The sequence below is a fragment of the Poecilia reticulata genome, linkage group LG10 (assembly GCF_000633615.1).
Source record: "Poecilia reticulata strain Guanapo linkage group LG10, Guppy_female_1.0+MT, whole genome shotgun sequence".
NCBI classification, from domain to species: domain Eukaryota; kingdom Metazoa; phylum Chordata; class Actinopteri; order Cyprinodontiformes; family Poeciliidae; genus Poecilia; species Poecilia reticulata.
Genome location: NC_024340.1, coordinates 27,071,145 through 27,094,017, shown reverse-complemented (window position 1 = coordinate 27,094,017; position 22,873 = coordinate 27,071,145). Strand labels below are relative to the sequence as shown.

Genomic DNA, 22,873 nt, shown 5'->3' with positions numbered 1-22,873 from the left:
TTATATAATGGATAATTTAGCAGAAAATGCAATTAAATGTCCCCTTCAATTAAACTTTGTCTTCCATCAGAAATCAAAGTCTGTCTGAAAACAGCAAGATTCACTGTGTTTCTCTAAACACGCCAGTTCGCACCTTGGCCTCTTTTGTGTGAAAATATGAGTAGAAGAAAAAGTGAGTGGGAGAGGAGGAAATAGGACAAAAGATGCTGTGTGTGAATACGAAGGATATCTCTGCAGAAAGGAGGATCCTGCTTGGATCATTAGGCGCTTCTGAGGTAGTGCAATAGCTCTCTACGAGACATCCACTCATCTGACAATATATTTCTCAATGGAGTACAGCTTAGAGTACTGACGTTGATCAGAAAGGATGCAGATTTTGCACATTGTAAACATGCAAAAGGACAAGCTTTTAAATGTTTCTTCAAAGCTGCACCATAGACAACTTCTTGAAAGGGTTTGCAAGCCCAAAGCTGCCATTTTAATGTTCCAGCAAATACAGATTTCTTACTTCATGCTCAGCTGGGAGCCATATTGTCTTACATTATTCATGCATGAAATTCAACTCCCTCCAAAATACAGAAACCAACCTTCATCGCCTTGCGATGAGCAGAGAAATAAGCGACGACAGGAGGATGTTTCTAATAGGGGGATGAGTGAGATAACTAAGTCACAGGATTTATAGGACATCTGGGAGGAGAATCATTTAGAAGCCAAATCTAGGACATGAAATCCTCGTCTGTCACGGCTGTCCTGCATTTTAAACAAGTCGCAGATCTAGCGGAGGTACACTTCACATCACGTCTGCTGTAGTATTACAGTCACTAAATAGTCAAAACATTACTGTACCAGAGAGACAATGTAAGAAGCAAAACATCACATCACTGGAGAAAAGAGATCAGAGAGCTTGCTGTAGCTCTAAATCCCTACTGTTTAAATCCCACTCAGTCCCCTGTGGCTGCTTAGCAACCCCTCTCCAGCACAATATACAGTGAATTAACAGGGTAAAGCGTGACCGCTGCCTCCTCTCAAACCACGAGTCAAGGGGGCTCTCCCACCACCATTGATGCCTTCTCTTGCAGCAACAATATGATTTTATTAGAACTTCAAACAAACGCACACGTGAAAATCAAACAAGCTGCAAACAGTAAATTCGTTGAAGCACTGAGAGCATTTTTTTTTCTCCTGGTGGTTTAGAAAATTCCTAAAACAAAACAAAGAAAAAAAAATTTAATAAACAAAAAAAAACAAAAAAAGAAGTGCCCAGCATTCAGGTGACCGTGAAAATCGAGTCATGCACTTAAATGTGTTAATTTTGCACCTGCACACGTTTGTGACCCACATAAAAGTGTATGCAAATGATTGTCAATCTTTTACTCCAGCTACGCAGCGTTTCACTTTATCCAAAGTGGATTTTGCACCCAGAGGCACTTGGCTTCAGATTTGCACTGCTGACTCTGTGACATATTCGTTTAACAGTTGCTGTGCAATCAGTCCCACACCTCTGCCTGCTCTGCTGGGTTTATTCCAGAGCAAAGTATTTCAGTAATGAGGCGTATTAAGGAGTTTTTGCCTGTAAAGATACGCAGCATGGGTGAAAGAATGGGACTCACACAGTGCTTTGCAAAGTTTTACTATCCCTTTGAATTTTTGTCAACAAACTTCAGTGTTATTTTATAAGGATTTATTTTTATTAGGACCAATAAATAAACCAACTCAAAACAGTGCGTACTTTGGAGGAGAAAGGGAAAATACACATGATTTTCCAAACAAAATAAAACAAAAAATGTGAAAATCCCAGCATACCTATTTTATCAGCCCCCTTTACAATGGTGCTAAAACACCGTGTGGAGAAGTCACCCTCATCATAAATCCAGATGTTTTGTGAAAGACTGATGGAGAACAACAACCTCATGAAGACCAAGGAACACAACATTTAGGTCAGAGATAAAGTTGTGGAGAAGTTTAAAGCCAGGTTAGACTTTTAAAAATACCAAAAGTCTTGAACATCTCACAGAACACTGCTCTGTTCCTAATCTAAAAATGGAAAGATTGGAGGAAAGAAGCCAAAGGTGGCTCTGGAGGAGCTGCGGGTATCCACAGCTCAGGTTGGACGATGTGTTAACCTGTATAATTTTGCTGTCACTTTATGCTAATTCCCCCCCAAAATACTTTGAAGTCTGTCGCTATAATGTGACAAAAATGTGAAACAAGTGTATCAATATATTTTCTTCATTGCAGCTATCAGAGGAGCATCATAAGCAGAGATGTTCCCCAATCTGTGCGTCGTAATGAATCAAAAATCTACTTATTCGTAACGACGGGGTCAGTTTTCAGTGACACCTATTGTCAAAGGTTCCATCACAAGAGCGCACCTGTCAGATTTATTTTTCGTCTTAGCCCATTCGTAACTGCTGCATTGCTCGCAGAAGAGGGTAAAGCTGTCCCGTGGATCTGCAGCTTGTACTTGTCACAGCGGATGAGTTCTGGAGTCACAGACGGTGACACCTAACCTCTCTCGGGATAAGCGCGTCAGCTAAAGGTGTTAAATATGAATGCGCCGCGAAGAACCAAACGCTTTGGATTAAAATCCTCGCCGCCGGGATGCTGGAGCCGCGTAATTACAACCCCGAATCCTCATCGCCAGCTGCGCGCCGAGCCGCCCGTGGCCACAGTAGAACCGCACAGATGCACACCCCCCCATCTATCAGTCCGTTTTCATGTTGATGGACTGCAAAGTGACATTTTCCTTTAAGATGATGTAAGACTGTGCTTCACGGGTGGATTTGTTTCCCCTCCTCCATGTCACAGCTCGGAACAACAATATCTTAAATCTTCAGCCGGTTTGGCTGCTTCCGCACTCAGCAGTTTGGGGAGACTGGTGCGCAAAGGAGTCCCGCTTCCTGCCTCCTCCTCCTCCTCCTCCTCATCATCATCACCATCATCATCCTCCTCCCAATGAGCGCGTTTCAGCATCCCAGCAGTCAGGAGGAGAGCGAAAGGATGCTCTCACAATTTCTCTTCCATTTTATCCTGCATTTAAGAAGGTTGAGTTAAGATGCAGGTTTACTGAAACTTTTTTAAAATTGTAATTTTTCTTCGTTGAAAGTTCGCGTTTATTCATTCGAAGTCACTTCCACGACCAAATCGCAGTGGCTGCCTGTAACATGATGCTGGTTGTAATAATCGATGCTGGACTTTTACGCACGCACTTGAAGGATGCGCCGTAGACGTACATTTGGGATTGTTCTGTCATAAAAAAATAAAAAAACCGCTGGATGCCAGCAGGACTGAGTCTGGAATCGGGACTCCGCTTTGGTGTCTGAGCGCCTCAGCTCCATGCAGCTGCACCCCACACCCTGAACTTCTGGGACGTTTCGTGCGAGAGAGAGATGGCACTGAGCGAAAACTGCAAAACGCAGCCAGCCAAAGACCAGGGCTCGGTGCAAAACCCTCCGTCGGACGTGGTTGAGCTGAACGTGGGAGGGCAGGTTTATTATACCCGTCACGCCACCCTGACGAGCTTCCCGAATTCCTTACTTGGGAAGCTGTTTTCAAACAAGAAGGGGTCTTCGAACGACTTGTCACGGGATTTCAGAGGGCGGTATTTTATCGACAGAGATGGATTTTTGTTCCGGTACGTGTTGGATTACCTCAGAGACAAGCAGGTTGTCCTCCCTGACCACTTTCCAGAGAGAGGGAGGCTGAAAAGAGAGGCCGAGTACTTTCAGCTGCCGGAACTGACCAAACTTCTGTCAGGCGACGAGCCGAAGCTGTTTCAGGATGACAGTGACTGGGATGAGGAGTCGCAGAGCAGCGATCACAGGCTGTACCCGTCTTACTCCCTGGACAGGAGGTATGGTTACATTACTGTCGCCTTCAGAGGCAGAGAGTACCACGCTGACCCCAAGGCCAAAAAGTTACCCAGGATCTTCATCAGCAGCCGGATTGGACTGGCCAAGGAGGTGTTTGGAGACGCCCTGAATGAGAACAGGGATCTGGACAGACCCCCGGACCGATACACCTGCAGGTTTTACCTCAAGTTCAAGCACCTGGAGAGGGCTTTTGACATGCTGTCAGAGAGTGGCTTTCACATTGTGGCCTGCAACACCTCGCTGACTGCGTCCTTCACGGGTCATTACGCGGACGACAGGGTCTGGTCCAACTATACACAGTACATCTTTTACCGTGAGTGAATATCTGATTGTCCGTTCTGTTTAAGCGATGTGAGGTGACCAGAAGGTTCTGTAAGAGGTGGCCAGATGGAGGCTATACAAGTGCATTATAATTAATTAGAATGCTGTCAAAAAGACTAATTTATTTCAGTCCATCCATCCAGCCGCTGTCCATACATACCTCTTTGTGAGGTTGCAGGGGGGTTGGGGGGTCTAGTGCCTGACTCCAGCAGCGAGAGGCGGGGCACACCGGCGGGGCACACCCCGGACTGGTCTTCAGTTCATCGCAGGGCATTTATTTCAGTAATCCATTCAAAATAATAATAATAATAATAATAATAATAATAATAATAATAATAATAATAATAATAATAATAATAATAATAATAATCAAAAAATGAAACTCACATATTCTTAACATTACATAATGTGTGTAAAGCACTTATTTATTCCCATTTAGATGATAAATTAAGTTTCACTAGGAAATTTTATATTACATAAGACTAGTACTGACAAATATGTGCAATGCACTACTTGGGGCTCCTTTTGCCTCATGGTAAGAAGGTCAATCCGTGGTTCTGCTGAGGTGAGAGAGACCTTCAGCCGCTTTGCATTGTTTCTAGTATCTCATCTTCTTCCTGGCAATACACCAAAAGATACTCTGTAGGGCATTAGTCAGCGCAGCCGTCGACCAGAAAAAATTTAGAGCATGCTGACTAGCTTTATGGAGATGCTGCATTTTCCATTGAAATGTCTCACCTACCCACACTGCTTGACGTGCTGTTTCCTGGTTTATTATCTCCTGATTGAAGACCGTGTTCACTTTAGATTTGTTAAAAAAAAGTGAGTGGCCCAGCACAGGCAGCTGAAATGGCTCCTCAAGGAACCTGGGTTTTGGATCTTTTTGTTCTTGTTCAAGTCAAGGAGTCTGTTTCATAAGTGAACTGAAATCTTTACCCCCAGTTCAGATGCATTTGACAATGTCTCTGGTTCAGGAGTGAATTARTAAAAGGAATCCAGCCGTTTCAGTTCATATCATGCTTATTTCAGGTGGATCTTAAAGCATGAAATGAACTGCAATTCACAAATTGTGAATCAACCCAGATTCTTGAACTTATATTAGTTCACTCTTCTTCTGAGGGCTTTGCTTGTCCATTTTTTTCCCACCACATGTTTTCCTTCCACTAACCGTTCCATTGAAAGCCTTGGACACAGCACTTTCTGAACAACCAGTTTCTTCCTTTTGCAATGACTTATTGTGGTTTGACCTTCTTGTGGAGGGTGTCAATGAGTGTCTGCTGCACAACTGTCAAGTCAGCAGTCTTACCGAAGATTGCGTAGACTGCAACATATCATTTTTGTGTTAAAAATCCCTTTCTATTAATCTTCTACTTTTCTAGAGAACTAAATTGTGAATTTCTGTTGTCCTTCAGCCATTTATGTAAAATCAGATAGAAATATATGTGATATATTGCTCTGAGTGCAATAAAGTATATGAATTTTGCTTTTAGTGTTACTGAAATGAATGAACTTTTCAATGATATTCAAACTTTCTGAGATGTCCCTGAGGTCTCGTGGTGGCACATCAAAAGCTAAGCCATAGCAGAATTTCTGTAATTTAATTAAGTTACATCGATATGGTGGAAATTTTGCACTGACAAGAAAGAAAAGATCAGGGATTAAAAAAATAATAATAATTCTAGTAGTCTGTAGTTTCATAATTTAAAGTATTTACATTAGATATGTTGGAACATACTTTTAACTCACAAAATTTATTGTCCATAATTTAAAAAAAAATCTAAATTTTTTCCAAATTTCTGACCTAATTATGTAAGCCTGGAATAAGTAAACTAATAGAAACATATTACATTATTTCTATTAATCCAGTTTTCTGTCATATTTCTAGCAAACAAAATAAATGTATAAACATTTTATTTTCATAATTGATAAATTAATTTGTCATTCCCTTCCCTGACAGGTTCATAACAACCTGTGAGTCAATTTGCAGTAAATTGAAAAATCAGCCATACAAAAACACAACAATGGGGTGGAAAAAGAAGAAGAAAAAAAAGACAAACTCCTCCTCCCCAAACCCATTCCCTGTAAATGTTTAAATTCCTTTCAGCGGCTTTCCGCAAACTTCTGTCCAGAGTCCGAGATTAGAGGCAGACTTGTTCACGGCCCCCCAAGGAAGTTGAGTCACAATGCCACCACACTTCAAGTACACATGTGTCATGTGTAAATGCAGCTTACTGCTCGGGTCCTGACAGCCTCTGGGTTATGAATAATATAGTGCCAGTGGGCAGCAAAAAAAGAGGAGAAAGAGATATAACATGCGTGGTTCTGAGTCAGTTTTACTTGGGAACAAAGACTGTGGATCAGCTAATATCTTAATTAGCGGCAAATCTGGCTCGTTCCTTTGAAGAGAAGAGAGACATATGGGCAATTAAAAAGCACTTTGTTCATCATCCTGAATTGTTCTGAATGGCTCCCTTCAGAAAAGCCTTGAAAAAGTATATGCTCATATTTTGTCACTTTAGCACCACAAAAGTGTGTGTTGTTCTGGGATTTTATGCTGCGGACATAAAAAACAAACGTATTTGTGAAACCACTGTTGAATATCGCAGTTACGATGAACTCCCTTTATTCTGACACTTTTCTTTCTTTTCCTTTATCACATTGTCCTCGTCCCTAATTGTGGCCATTAAAATTATACATTAAGCGTGGAGATTAAGGGCAGTGATAGTCAATCCATACACCTTTGCATGCATGTTAGTTCAAAATGATATACTGCCAAATATTGTATTAAAATTGACCTAGGCTATTGTAAAGTAGCACACATTAAAATTGCAGAGAGAATTTGCAATTAAAAATATAGGCAATGGTCTTTACTGTGATATTCCTAGAGAATCCAGCGCAACAAATGTGAGAAAGCTGCAAACACTATCACTATGGTGAAACATGGTGGTGACAGTATTATGCTGTGGGGTTGTTTTTCTTCAGAAGATTGATGATGGAAGGATGGATGGAGCTAAATGCAGGGCACTCCTGGAAGGGAACCTATAAGAAGATGAAGAAGACCTGAGACTGAGTCGACCTTCTACTTGTGTGGACGTCTTTATGCTTTACGGTGTTCGTCTGTCATGAAATCCTCATAAAAACATTTACGTTTTTGACAAAATCCAAAGCTTTCTAATATGAATCATTTCTAGAGGCTACAGTCGGAGGGTAGTACCGTCTTTCAAACTGTGCAGTTTTTTTTCCACCAAGCACTCTGCTTTGACTTTCTGAAAGAACCCACTCTGTATGGGATTTCCTGAGTCATTCATTATTCTCAAGCAGAGCACAGAGTGTAGGTGTTCTCCTCTTTCTCCGTTAACAAACATCGCCCTGGGATGAAGTCCGGGGGAGGATGAGAGGGCGCTAAAGTCCAGCACGACGAGCAAAGCGGGACGAAGAGGAGACGAGAGCCAAAGAAGTTGCGAGGAACCGAGGAGAAGAAGGGAAAAGGCTGCAGAGGAAGTGAATGGCTGGATGAGGGAGTAAAAGTTGCATGAGACTTGGCCACGTGGAGAGGGAACTGAGGCAGAAGGAAGCAAGAGGGAGAGGGAACAAAAATAGATGAAAGTAAGGATGAGACAGGAAAGTTCGTTCAGTGTGAGGAAGCGGTGGGAGGAGAATATTTTAGGTGATAAGACAGACTCAGGAGAGGAGAGGATTGCTTTTCACTAGAAGAGGGCTACACTTAGAGGAAACATGCATGTGCACAAAAACGGAAAATGCAACATGCGTCATGCTGATGTGTCCGTCCATCATGCTGATGGACGGACACATCAAAAGCAGGCAGGCGTGAGAGGACCTTGCTTCATAGCATCACCGCGGCCTGAATCCACCATCAGAACTAATACCGTAACCTCATTGTGAATGTGGGACACTGGAAGGCCTAGAGCAGGTAGTCCTGATGAAACAATGCAAGCAGACAAACAGAAATATTAGGAGGAGGGGGATGAACCAGATCACAAACCTTATCGTTGTTTGTTGTTTTCTCTTGGCAGAACATTGAGCTGCTTTTTGCCCCCCCTTACCTATGCAAACATCCAAACGCCAACTCATATGGATGGAAAATGATACTCCAAAATGAGCTAAGTGATAGAGTTTCCTTCCAGCCCGCCGGTTCCTTTGCATCATTCATGTTGCTCTTCTTGCTAAATGCATCAGTAGTTTACCACACAGCTCCACAGATTCTCCACATTACCGTGGACATTTTGCATAAAGCTGTACTGTAAATGTTCTTTTCGTCCTGGTGTGTTCTGTGTTCAGCCATTCGGGTCTTCACTTTTAAGGTTTTGGTTCATTTCTCAAACCCTGTTGAAAGTATTCTTTTGTTTCAGACAAAGAGAGGAAAGAAAGGGAAAGAATTTGAACAAAAGGGCACTCTCATCAAGGGGTCACAGTAGCATCATAATTTAGGAGCCTTTTCAACTGATGGGCAAGATGAATTATAATAATTTAAGCAAGTACTCAGACCAAATTGGAATGAACTGATTAGACGGCTTAGAAAATAGAAGAATATATAATTATAGTATTATGGAAGCTCAGCCTATCATGATTGGAAAATATGGTAGTTATCTAGGCTGGAGATTTGTTGTGGATAAATTTAACATTCAGTGCCATAAATGTGTATTTGCCCATGTTATATTTTATTACTAAAAACAGAAGTAAAACATATCAGCACAGTCGGCAGTTCATAAGGGTAACAGCTTGTGTTTTACATCTTTCTGATAAATCAATACCAAATACACCCGGTACATGAGGATACATCGTCCAATAAACATGCTTTATGTAAGTGAAACAGCTCATGACTGACTTGAGCTATTTGTGTTTCATGAAAGAAAGAGCACATTTCACAATGGCAGCAAAACAAACAAACAAAAAAAATCAGATAGTGCACTAAGGCCTCTTGCTATTTGAATAACACCATAGTCAGGCTCATATGAGAGAAGATTGAAATAAGGATCTGCTCAAAAAACATCCTTTCTTCCATATCTGCTGGTCCATACAGTGCCATGGGGGACCATTATCTATTTCCTGCTGTCAACGGGGAAGAGGCAGGTTATACCTTGAACAGGTCGCCAGGGCAACACAGAGACACACAGGAAAAACAACCATCCAAGCTCACACTCATACCTCATGGTGATTTACAGTAAACTAAAGGTCACGTGTTTGGACTGTGACATGAAGCTAGGCTACCTAAGACAACCCACACATGCAAAGGAGGAACATGCAAACTCTCCAGGCCAGGCTCTGCAGCCCGGCTAAAAAAAAAACAAAACATTTTGAGGTTTTAACACATTAACTGTCCAAAAAAATTCAAAACTTAGATTAAACTAAATTCTTGTCGATGCCTTCTCATTATTATTACTGTGGTTTAATTATCTGCATTTAGCTGAAACAGTCAGGAATGGATATTTGCAGTACTTACAAAAAATATTGTATTCCAAAACTATGCTTTACATGTTGTTAGATTTTAAAAAGTCCATCTTTATTGTTGTTATTAACACATTAAAGATTCCAGCCGGTTGTCAGCTATGTCTGAGGAGAGATGCGTCATGAAGGTAATATTCATCTCCAAAGTTTCCCTCCCCTTCTCCTCCCGCACTCACTGAGACACAACAGAGTGTTCAACCCATTTCTTCTCAATGATTTGAAACTGGAAACCGTGTCGAACAAAAGGAGGACTTTAACTTGGTTCATTGGTTTACAACTAGCTGTCATCTTGCATGAAATAAGTCCATGACCTCGTCCGAACTTACCGACTCCTTGTCAAAGAGACAGAAATCATCGTTAGGCCCCGAAAACCTGCAACTCCACAGGCAGAAATCATCTCGGACTCTGACAGAGTCAGTCCCAGTCAGAGTGGGGAGAAATGTACCGTTGGATAGAGAACGGTTCCTGGAAGTGCTTGTTAAAATAAATCCAGAGCCTTCAGTTCGGTCCACAAGCCGGTGATGTGTGGCCATAATTGCTTCTGAACAGTGATAACAAGACAACAGGGAGGGACAGGGAGAGTAATCTATTGCTTGGGTCCAAAAGAGGAAGAGATTGGCCCATTGCTGAGCTCTCACAGAGCCTGGTTGGACAGCAGATTGGCAATACCTACAAGAGACAAATGATGTTCCTGAGAATAACTCATTTATGTCCGTAACAGCACCTTTGCAGAGGAATGGTTGGCAGTAGGACGAGAAATGTGAGTCGGAGTCTTTGCACCTCATCAATCTAAAGCAGGCAATCTGGCCCAACTCTGGAAAGAAATCAATTTATTAGAAAGAAACTGATCTAAAAGAAAAATCTAGTTCTTGAATSTATCCAATAAAATACACACATGGTTTTACTGTTTGCATAACCCTAAACAATTAGCACGTTCATTGAAATTTAATCAGCCATTTCCTTTTTTAACCTGAAATACTTAATGATGAATTCATAAGTACAGTTACAGGAATTAAAGATTAAATAGTCCCCCACCTTTAAAAAAAAGCTCTCCTGTTACACTATTTTTAATTGCCTCTTGTCTTTGCTGCATCCTGCAAGACAGTTGACTCTTAATTAAAAGTGCAGTTTTGACAGATTAACAAAGTGAGACTTTTAAAAAGCAACATTTCAAATATGAGAGGAAATAACAGGCTAAACTCTCACTTAAATTCAAACTTCCACCAATTAAAATCTCCAGCATGCCTCCCACTTAGTATTATTGTCCCTTCTTCTGCTATGTTTGTACCTTGAAGAAATCAGAGGGCAGGTATAAAAGTTCTTCCTGGATCTGACACACAATACCGTAATAATCACTCCAGAGGCACTTAATGGCTGCTTGGATGAGAATCTTCTTACATGCTGAGTGTTTTCTGAAGACAACAGAATTCAAAGTGTTGGTATGCAGAAGGAGACGTTTGCAGATTGGAGCTTTTTGGAGGGAAGGGGAAGGGAGGGTGCATTAAACTCTTCTCTGGCCTGACAAAGTTAAAAATGGGTAATTAACAGAACATCTATGTAGTACTTAGCAAAAGTATTCATATCCCCAGATCTTTGTCTCATTCTGTCACGTTACAGCCACAAGCTAAAATGAATTAATCAATTACGGTGGAAAGTCTTTACGGTATGCCCATAGCAGGTCAAGAAATTGAAATCGGTACCTACAGTCGTTTTTCTGTAAAATAGCTCCAGCTCAGTCACAATATTGAGAATATGTCTTGTCGTAAATCCAAACCACCTCACTCTTTGTTTAGAGCTCCCTCTGAATGACTGAGTTTTCTCCAAGTGACTACCTAGATAATTGTTTTACTGATTCTTCTCGATAGCGAGCAGAAGCAATGACCGCTACCAGATTTTAATATCAAAAAACTGAAATTGTCACTATCATTATTTTTTTCTGTCGATTCTGCTAAACAGCGTCCTCTTTTTAAATAAAATGCATTGCTGCTATTCTTACTAAAATGTCTCCAGAATGTACGGAGAACACGTCTTGCCACAAATTCTCAACTAGATTTAGTCCTACAACATGCCTGTCAGCTGAGGTGGATGGCGTAACTTGGTACTTCTGCAGCTGAACCGCACTCATACCCATTTCACATGACAGACTGAACATTTAAATTTATTCACAGCAGTATCTCTGATCTTTGTACTGCGTTCCCCGGTCTTCATGATGCCATTTGTTCTCTAATGTGCTCTAACAAAAGTATACGGGGCCTTAAAATGACAGTTTTATTAATGGTGGCGAAACCTTAAATTACTGCTGTGAAAATTACTCAACAAGACGTTGCTAGGTGACCGGAGAGAGAGTGAGCTAGGTGATGCCACCCACCTTTTTTGCCGGCTAACGCACTTTCGCTACATCAACCAGTTTGCTGGATCTGAGTTCAGTGAAATTATTGAATATTCTTTCAGACGCATTATCTACTTGTGTGTCTATTGCATGATATTACTGATTTATTTGTCTATTCCCTAAAGTTTTGTGCTTCCTGAGGTAAATACTATTGCGGGGCAGTGTAATATAGAAGTTTCCCTATAACGACAGCTCTAAGGAGAACAATTACTCCTTCTCTCCAGACGATCCTCTTGGGGCATAATTTAGAGGATGATAAGAACACCTTTCTTTCCGTCTTTATCAGGCCTTCTGCAGAGGAGAGGTGTGGCTCAGGGTCAGGAGAGAGAGAGGCTGATATGGACGCTTCAATCTGCCTGCGTTGCTTGTTCGTCTCTTGGTCAGGGTGACACTCGTCAGATCGGCACCCTCTTGACAACGTTCGCGTGTCATTAATACTCAGCCGGTGGAGCTGTCACTCTCCTCGCGGGTATCAGCCAACGCAAGACGCACCCTGGAGCGTACAACACTGGTAACCTTGAGTTAGATCGTGTGATTTTCACGGGGGCACACCACAACACTTTACTTAATTCCACCCCCCCCCCCACCCAGCTCCTTCCACATTGAAGCTCTTCATGGAAGTAATCATTATTGGCAAATTCAGAAACGCATTATTTTGCATGGCATGGAAACAGCTGTAGTCATCAGTCAGGCTGGACATCGGGTGATGAAGCGAGTCTCTGTAAAATAGATTTCCCTCCCGCTGTAGGGACAGTTGCTGTGCTTGCAAGACAAGCCCTTTTTGTGCTGCAAGGGCACACTGGCCTCATTTGTGAGTTAACAAGCATGTAAGCTATTCTTCCCTCGAGGCGGCGGAAGATTAAGGAATATTTGGTCAGCAGCATCAGAATGTACTCGCTGACAGGCTGCATGTATTTTCAATCAACTTGCTTTTAGCCTTGATGTATTGCACATGTAGATTACTTCCCTCCCTCTCGTCCCTAAATAAGGTCAGGAGCATTCGCTGTGTTCTGTTTATTTCACAAAGTCTTGGCCAGAAAATGATATTGCACCTGGGCCAGGCAGCACCTGAAGCACTTCAAGATAATTCAAACTGCTCAGTCTCACTGGGTTAGGCTGAGTTACAGGCAAACAGACAGTAATGAAAAGACATGTCGCTTAGATGTTGTTTTTTTGTTACACTCAGACAGCATAGATGTAAAACGCTCCTTTTTTTCTTAGTTTAAAAGTTATTCTCATGAATTTTGACTCAGGTTACAGTTCACACTTCATCTGAAATCATATTTAGGAAGGAGGCAGCTTTGGGTCACTTGAGTCTATGACAAAAAAAAACCTTATGGCTGAAACTAGTTAATGACGTTCACTTTCTAAAATAAGCACAGCTCTTCTTTCTCCCCATCAGACAATAAGTCAGACTAAATGTTTAATGTTTTAGGTCAATTCAGTTCATCAAACATATTTAGTAAATGTCAGAATATAAATATATTTAAGCTTTCTTTGAAGTGTACATACATTTTCTTGGGATTTGGTAACATTGCCTTTAAACTTTGATTATCCTTCGAGAACAACAGTTTACTGAAACTTTGGCCCATTGTCTAAGTTTCAATTTTCTGGCTGACGCCTTGAGGAACTGCTTCAATATTTCTGCATAATGCTCTTTGTTTATTTTGTGTATGAGCCCCTGCTGCAGCAAGAAAAAGAAAAAAAAAATACATAATATATTCTTGCTGTTCTTATTCTTTACAGGTTTACAAGCTTCCTGTCAGGATTTGATTTTTTTCTGTGTTTATTTTGGTTTCTGTGTCAATTGATTCTCCGTGTTGACCTGTCTACCCCTTGATTGGTTACACCTGTTCCTTGTTTCCCCTGATTGTCTCCCTGTGTTTTTAGTCCCAGCTGTGTTCCTTGTCGTCCACCATCTATTCTGTTGTTGTTGTTCCCATTTGTGTGTTCTGTTTACCACCAGTGCCACCAGATTCTGAGCTCCTTGCCTGTATTTTTGTACTCTTCATCATTAAATCATCATTTCATTCTACTTACCTGGGTCTACTGCTACCTCACACTTCTCCCTATTCACACCAAATATAATAGTATTCTTTATTGTCTTGCACTAAAATTTTAGAGCGTGTCTCCATAAAAAGAGAGTCTTTGAAAACCGTGTCTTTGCTTTTTATGTTGATATTGGAGTAATGGCCTCATTACTCCAATACAGGACTCATTTAACCAGTAATAATGACGCTCATCTACCAGTTTCAAACAACATCTTCACAAGATTTTCTGTTTTTGTTTATCTTTGGGACGTAAAATTGTGAATTTCCATCAGCAGATTGAAATTGTGTCCAAACACTTTTACAGACTCACAAATCCCTTCTTGATGCCTTGACTGATTTCTTTTTAAATTTTCCAGATTTTACTTGAAATGTATCTGCGGGTGTGCCTCCAATTATCTCAAATGTTCTTAATCAAAACCGTACAAAGCTTTTGCGTCATCGTCTAGTCTTTCCCAAATAGATGAAAGGCACAGTAATTTAAAGTCAACTTCTCAATTTGGAAAATAAATAAAAAAATAAATAAATAAATGTATTCTCAAATATTAGCCCTAATAATTCTAGAGACAAAATGTTAGTATTCCTAACTGAAGACTGTATACTGATTTAATGTCAGACAGTGAGAATTAATAGATTATGCATGTTTATGTATGTAAATATCTGGCTTCAGCTTCAAGTTTTAAAAGTCCCTCTAAGATGATCAAAATACTGTGCAGAGGTGCCTTTAATGAGTTGGTTAAGAAGCTCAAATTATATAGAAAAATGGACGCTGGGAAATAAACTCAGTGACATTTTACATCTGAATTTGTCGGAGAACTCTGCCTTCAGTCCACATCATGTCCTACTTTTCTGCCAATTAGAGCCTCTAAAATCTACAAGCACTCACATCTCTACAAAACTGATCTCTCTCGGGCATGATGAGGACAAACATCGCCGCTGTCACTGTTGGTTGGAGGGGTTCGGGGGGCGGAAGGGGTGGGTTTGGGGGATACCCCGTGAGACATGCTCTGTGTCGAGTTCAACTCCATCTCTATGTTATTTATAAGGAGTTCAGACACACAGCCTCAGTCTGGCTTCGGAACCAGCCTGGGTCTGTTAATGTGGAGGAAATCAGATCTCTCAGACAGGCTGCACGGAGCTAAGAAAAACACATTTCAATCAATAGCTTCCCTGAAAAGATAGTAAAGTGAACACACCCACTTGTTTAAAGAGAAGAATACAACTCTTCATCTTTTATTCAGCCACGGATTCAAATTCTGGATGTTTTGGGATTTATTTATTCAAGTTGGATATTATAAACCTTCCTATATTCTTCTTCTTCTTCTTGCTTGGGTTTTAGATTTACATCAGCAATGGTGGTGACGAGCGTTATCATGAAGTCATTAAAAAATAAACAGCATTCTTTGACTAAAGCTTTTGATTCTGTAAAGTAGAAATACAAACCACTGACAATATTTTTTTTCCACTCAAGGATAACCTGGTGTGTTATCTTTAACCCTTGTATGTAGAAATGGGGTCCAACCGACCCCACACACGTAAAACTTGGATCATTTTCCATCTGCCTCAGTCCTCGCAGATTAAAAAGAAAATACCACCTTGCAATATATAATATCTAGTTCATTTGTAGCCTTCCAGTTCATACATTCACCTTTACATCCTCAAACCAAAGACCAACAGAAAATAATAACAAATCAATATATTTATTGGTAGCAGACAGGCTGTTCTCAGCACTTCAGAATCTGTTGATCTATTGGGATTTTCAGGTATAAATATTTCTCTTATTTAAAGAGGATGGTGCATAAAAACAGAAAATATCCACAGAGCAGCAGTTGTGTTGTTGAACCTTGGGGATGTAATGTTCAGGACTGCTTCCAAAACGATGAAAAAAAAAAAAAAGTAGCAGTATATCAACAAAAAATCATCTGTAAATGCACAACATTGTGAACTTTGAAGTATATAAACTACAGTAGTGAAAACCACTCTGTGGGCAATTTCTTTGAGCTATGAATGGGAAACTGAGGCTATAATTCGCACAGGCTCACCAGTATTGGACAATAATAAAGTGGTTGCCTCTTCTCAGTTTGAGCTGCAGCCTTCAGTTCGTTGGGTCAGAATTTGATGTAAACAACAGGAAAGCATGAATCCAATTTGTTGTGTATCGATGGTTCAGGACCGCAGTGGTAGTTTGACGTTGTTGGGAATCTATTCTTTGCGCTCTTTGGGCTTATTTGTACAAATTAAGCAACATGTTACGATATCATTGCTGATTATGTTCATTGCTAATCACAGTGTGCCTATCCAACCCCACTAACAGGATAATACAACACGTCGCTAATCCTGAGTGATGTCACTTTGGTTTCTTGAATATGATGGTGATTTCACCTTAGCAACTTCCAGTCACCAGATCTTAATCCAGTAGAGCACCTTTGGGATGTGGTGTAAGGGGGGATCAACATCATGGATGTGCAGCTGAGGAATCTACAGTCTGAGGAATATTAACACTTTATTATATCTATGCTACAGAGGATTATTGCAAGAAACGGAGGTCAAACTCAACATTTGCAAGTGACCGCTGCAAAGCGCATTCGTTTTGTAATAAATTCAGGCTCTCAGACTTTGTACTTTTGGGATGTATCTCTTTAAATCAGAGAAATACCTTGTAATTCTAAAAAGTATTTTTTGTTGTTTTTTTTAGCCTGTGTTGCTTCATTATTTAGTTTGTCTAAATAAATGAAATATGGATAAATATTTTCAGTCGGTAAAACGTTTTTCTGTGGAATAAGCTTCAGAATGTCAATTATCTACTGATTTCTTTATTATTTTAAGGGTTTTACTATGAGTGTTCCAAGAGAAAGAAATATTTAATTGTTTTATTTAACCCTTCACTGGAAATGATTTGCGTCAGAGTTTTGTTGGCATGCTTTTCAAAAGCAAAGCCGGATATATTTGTATCATATCCGTAGTTGCTTTTTTCCATTATTTATTTTCTGATTTGAAGCTCTTTTAGTTCTTCTTGCTGCCATCTGGACCAGGAATAAAAGCTTTACTTAAATGTATTACTTATTTAAACGTCACAATCACTTGGTCTTCCTTAAAAATACAGGAAGCGGCGACTGAACAGCAGTTTGCTCTCTACTTACCATCTCTTCTTGTTTCTTGCTTTGAAATCACTCGTTTGAATATTCAGGGTGTTTGGCAGCTGCTAAGCGCCTCTGATTGCTGATGATTGCAGGGACAAAAAGAGATGTCAGATCTTATAAAAATTGCCTCATTTGGTTTTTCCTAACAATGACTTGCAGAAAACAGCCCCGTAAAAATCTCATTAAGATCTGAGATTACAGCCAAAGTGATTGCTCTTGGGACTGAAATTACATAACGCAAAACTTTGTGTTTTAATATGTGATTTTCCATCACTAAAATAAGACCTCCAGGTACTTTTCTCTCACCGCCTTGCTAATTACTCACTCCCTTGTATGGCCTGGAAATTTTTTCAGTTGCTATTATTGGGTGTTGGCTCATTTCCTAATCGGGCTGCCCCTCTGGACTACAGCATCCATCCATTTAGAAACAATGCTCTGCCTCCGCCTCGTCCTGCTCCTGATCCTCCTTTTCTGAAGTGCCTGCATCCATTTCCCATTTGCACTGCTCGTCTGCTGCCGGATTCAGCCAGATTCATTTTCTGCAGGGGGAAATTGGTGCGCTGATTGGCCTCTTTACTCGTGGATTAGCCATTAAAAAGCTGTTAGCGACTCTCCGACTATATCAGCTCAATGCAATCATTGCAGCAGAGATAAGGTTGTTATTATAGTCTGCGCAGAGAGGTTAAAATCCCCCTTGAACTCTGCCTGTTTTAAATTGGTGCATGTGCTGGAGGGAGGCAATGGACGAATCATTGCTCCATCCCTGAGATGTCCCTGCTATCGAGTTTGCATCATCCCATTAGGAAATAAAATACRTAAAAAGCTATTAAGAGGTCTTCAGAGTTTGTGTTTTCTGTTTACATACAGTTAGCAGATCTACTACTTCCACAGCACATCTCTGACTGCAAGCGGATCTAAGCGATCTCGGTTATTTTGGGAAAAAGAAAGACGGTGCCAGTGACTTTACTCTAGCACTTCTCGAGCCAGCAGGCAGCACTGTACTGTACAGTATTTCTGCCTCGCAATTAGCTGTGTAGGAGGAAGTGAGATGAGACGAAAGGAAGGTACAAGGATAGAGAGAAAAATGCAGCTGGAATCTTCTGCTTGTACCGATTTATCCAAACTCAAAGAGACCAGGAGACCCTCAGGGACAGCTGCTGAATGCATTCACTTTCTCTCTAGCCTTCAGGTTGCTAGCCTGTTTATTTTATTATTATTGTTTTTTAAATTTACCTCGCCGCCTCCCTAAAGGTAGAAAGCACATCACTTTTGGCTCATGCGACTAACTGATCCGAAACAAAGCTAATGTGCCTCCGTCTTGGCGGTGCGGCTACAGGTCTAATTAGAAACTGTGAGGGCATGAGCAGATTGCGCTGGGTTTGAGGCGAGGTTTGCCGTGGGAAATGGGAAAGGTCTTTCAGCAAGCCGTGCTGAGCTGTTTGAGCTCTAGGGGGGGGGGGGCTTATCACAGAGAGCAACATGCACAGCTCACTAGCTTTTTTCTTTTTGGACAAAACACCGAGTATCACACGAGAAATCAGATGTTCAAACTGCTGCACCCCTTAAATATCTGCACATACAATCATCTGACATTGTTGTTCCACAAATATCAGATGAAGCCTTTGGCATTTTCGTTTTGTACATTGAAACCTCAAATTTAAATTAACTGTATTTCCATTCGGTGTCACAGACCAACAAGAAAAGCGCATAACTGCGAAGTGGAAAGAAAATACTAATTTAATAATTTCAAAATCGTAGACGTTTGCTCTGCATTTGTATTCTATAGAGGATTAACACCAAAGCAGTCTGTATTTATTTGATGCAATTACAGATTTTTGTTGCAGTCAAAGGGATTCTGAGTTGGATCTACGTAGGTCTGAACTTTGGGACAAACTCATTGCTTATTACTAACCTTTGTATCTCTAGGAAAATCCCACTGAGATTAAAAATATCTTTTGCAAGAGAATCCCGGCCAAGACTAGCAGCAGCATGTAGTTTGCATAACATTTATTTATATCAAATACTCGTAGGCCTTGGTCTAAATCAGGGATGCCCAAGTAAAGTCCTTGAGATGTCCTTCAACATGTTGATGCATCGTTTCTCCAACACACCTGAATCAAATAGCTGACATACAGCTGATTGCAAACAAGATTGTTCACGCTTTCCTGTCTTGTCACATATTCATAGCAGACAGATATGTGGAGTCACTGGCTCTCTTGACTCTTTGCAGCTCCTCCAGGATTAGGTAGATGATTATATCTTGATAGATCTGCAGTTTAATACTCTGTCCAGCCTTTTATATTTTTTCTACTGCCTTTGTGTTGGTTTATCACCTAAAATAACAATAAAATGCATTAGAAATTGTGGTTGTAAAGCCTCAAAATGCGAAATGGCTTTAAATACATGTATTTGCCAGCAATTAAACGAACCAATGTTTTGCGTGCTTTGTCCTAGGCGGGCCCTCGCGGTGGTCGTCCTCTCACTGTGACTGCTGCTGCAAGAGCCACAAAAGTGAGCGTGAGGGTGAGAGTGGCACCTCCTTCAACGACCTCTCTACGTCCTGCTCCGAAACCCAGTCGGAGGCCAGCACCCCCCAGGGAACCGTGATCCACGCGCCCGTCAGCCGTCAGTCCAAAATCCAGACCCTGGACCGACCTGTGCCCAAAGGCCCGGCCCTCATGCTGCAGCAGCAGGCCGAGATGCGGCGCAAGACGGACATGCTGCGCGTGAGGACCTTCGGCGTGCGGGAGCGAGACGCTGCCAAGAGGAAAGCACACAAAGAGAAGATGACTCCGGAGCAGGAGCTGCAGAAATGCATTCAGGACTTCCGGCGCATTAGGATTCCCGATCACTTCCCGGAGAGGAAGTACATGTGGCAATCCGAGCTCCTGAGAAAGTACAGACTCTAAAAATGAGCGGGAAAGGGGGAAGTAAAGACAGCGAGATGGTGCTATAGTGTCATATCACTACCAGTAAAGAGTATTACAAAGCATTATCGATACACTGCGCACTCTAAGGCACATATCGTACCAGAGAATACGATTATCCTGCCAGGATGGACTGCAAAGCACACAAAAAATATTATTTATCTGTAACCTTTGCACAGTGTTGTGAATGAAATGCACACGTGTAAATCAGACTGAGACTAAATACGAAACGTCCTGCTCTCTCCGTGTAGAGACGAGAAAGAAAGGTATACTCCAGGTCATAGCATCACTGACAACAAGCGACCTCAGGGGAAACATCGTTTCAGTTCACCAACCTACCACATTCTGCATGTGCAGTCGCCCACAATGGCTGCTTTTCAAAGCGGATGTACCCAGATGGTGCTGTGAGCTAGCAACACATTATCACTATACTTCACCGAGCTTTCTCTCTCTCTCTCTTTCTCTCTCACACACACACACACATGCAAACATGTTAAGTATGCTTCGGCAACAGCACTGCATGTCATCTCACCCTTAGCATAATTATGCAATATCAAACAAAATCTCAATTCACTGTTTTTTGTCTGATGGGTGAAAAGAGTGTTGGTTGGTGAGACTAATGTACTGAGGGAAGCACTGCCTTGATCTGTTTGTATTACTTTTTGTCTGATGTAGTCATGTACTGGTGAGAAGATTTTGTGTAGGTAGAGCAAATGGCAACGGGATTGGTGGGTTCGCTGACTGTAAATGTGCTAAAAGACGAAATAAATGGGTTAGAATTCTATGTAAAAATGTGAACCTTCTTGGTCTCTGTAAAAGCGGATTTATTAAGCTTTGCTCCGGTACAGAAACCTGAGGTGAGGTGCGATCTCTACAGGTTTTAGCGACTTAATTCTTCACTAACCATGGCATCAAAAGTTATCTTGTTGTTTCTGTTTAAAAACAACCTGAAGTTGGATCTGCAGCACAGCTATTGGCTACTGGAAATCAGAAAAGCAGCCATTTCTACCACTAAGAGAGTCTTGCAAGTTGCAGGATGGTTGATGATCCTTTCATGTTTTGTTTTGTTACAGCCATTCAGTAGATGATGACAATGCAATTTCATGCCTTATTTATTCCCACAATTATTTATACCAATGAAAGACTCGGATCTAAATTTATTTTCAATTTGTTTCTGATGGGGCACGGTGGATATACAGCCTTCTCAACAACAGATGTCAAAATCTTTATTTGCACATTCCCAAGCCCTTCTTATAATTGCTGTCTGGCTTTTTGAATGTTTCCACTGATGTTTTGAGGATTTATTGTTTGGTGAATTTCTCAAAGTCTGATTTTTTAGCTTGTTCTACAGATTTTCTACCAGATTAAAGTCAGAACTCTTACCAGTCCTGTCAAGAAAAGAAATTAATTGCCTCCAGTTTAAATAAATATGTTGACTGAATGAAAGGATTGTTCAACCAGGTTTGCCAGAGATTTGAATATTTTTGTCATAACCTGACTTTTCAGGATATGAAATGTAGTCATCTACTGTGACCTTTGAACTTAGTACTAACATCTGCCAGCAGGTGAGTACTTTGAGTTATTTTGATTTGATCATTATCTATAATCTCTCACATTTCAGAAGAACCAAAATGTGACCTGAACCCAAATAAATGGTCCAGGTCAGGAATAAAATACATGTACTTTCTTAAGAAATGACAAAAACTAAAAATGAAAAGTACACATACCTTTACAGAATACTTTTTTTCTCCTGTTTTTGCTATTTATCTGTCACACTTCTATCACACATATGTCTGCGATCATAAATAAAAGACCAAGATAAACCAAGTAAATACAAAAGCAGCATTCAAATGAAGTCATTAAAGTCTTTGTGTTACTGGAAAGGTTAAATTTGAGTGATCTGAAGAGAGAAGTGAGGGAGGAGTTGGTATTTGCTTAAATATCTGAAGGACTTAAGTGTGACAAAAAGTTAAATTAGAATAAATCTGTAAAGAGAGGATACTTTTTCACAGCATTTTAAGTGATTGTATTTCTGCAGAAGAGATTTATTTGCTTAGATATGACAGCGAAAGTGAAATAAGTGTTGGACATGAAAAGTAAAAAGACGAAAAGACAAAAATGAAACTAATGTTGACGAATCAAATTTTTCTGTGTCTGTGTTTAATGTCAGATTGACTCCATAATCTCAAGATGTACTTCTCTTTGCTCTGCATGTCAGAAAATTGCTTTCCATCCCTCCCACTTTACATTTCGGCCCTTGTACCACTGCAGAATGATGACCAATCATTTGCAGCTTGATAGACAAGTATCAGCTTGTGCTTCTGAGATCTGAAGACCCAGCGCCCCGCTCAATTTGTTGGAAACCAGAAACATGTCTGTGTGAAACTGCCACCTCCATTACCATAATTTTTTCGCAGCTCCTTCAGCCTCTCTGTGGATTGCCTTCTATCAGATTCAAATATTGTAATTTTTGTTGTTTTTTTTTGCTCATCAGCCCGCAGCACCTGCTGCCTCCTTTCAGATCTCTGCTCCGGTTAATGGCACTGCTGGACATTTCAGTCTTTCTTTTTCTGCATGTGAAGTTTTCTTAGCTCTGTTTCCAGAACTCCGTCTCTTTTATTTCTTTGTGCCTCTGTGGAGGCATTTTGACAGCACGCATGGAGGGACCTGCCAGCTGTGAAATTTCTGCCTGCGACTGAACTCGATGATG

At 40.8% G+C, this 22,873-nt stretch overlaps 1 protein-coding gene across 1 annotated transcript; it reads left to right on the top strand.

The window, feature by feature from the left end:
- Nucleotides 1-2,684: 2,684 nt before the first annotated feature.
- Nucleotides 2,685-20,947, top strand: kctd16a (potassium channel tetramerization domain containing 16a). The gene is made up of 2 exons (XM_008420059.2): nt 2,685-4,185; nt 19,691-20,947. Exons 1-2 carry the CDS (start codon nt 3,390-3,392, stop codon nt 20,143-20,145), a joined length of 1,251 nt encoding a protein of 416 aa, XP_008418281.1. The 5' UTR covers nt 2,685-3,389; the 3' UTR covers nt 20,146-20,947.
- Nucleotides 20,948-22,873: the final 1,926 nt, after the last annotated feature.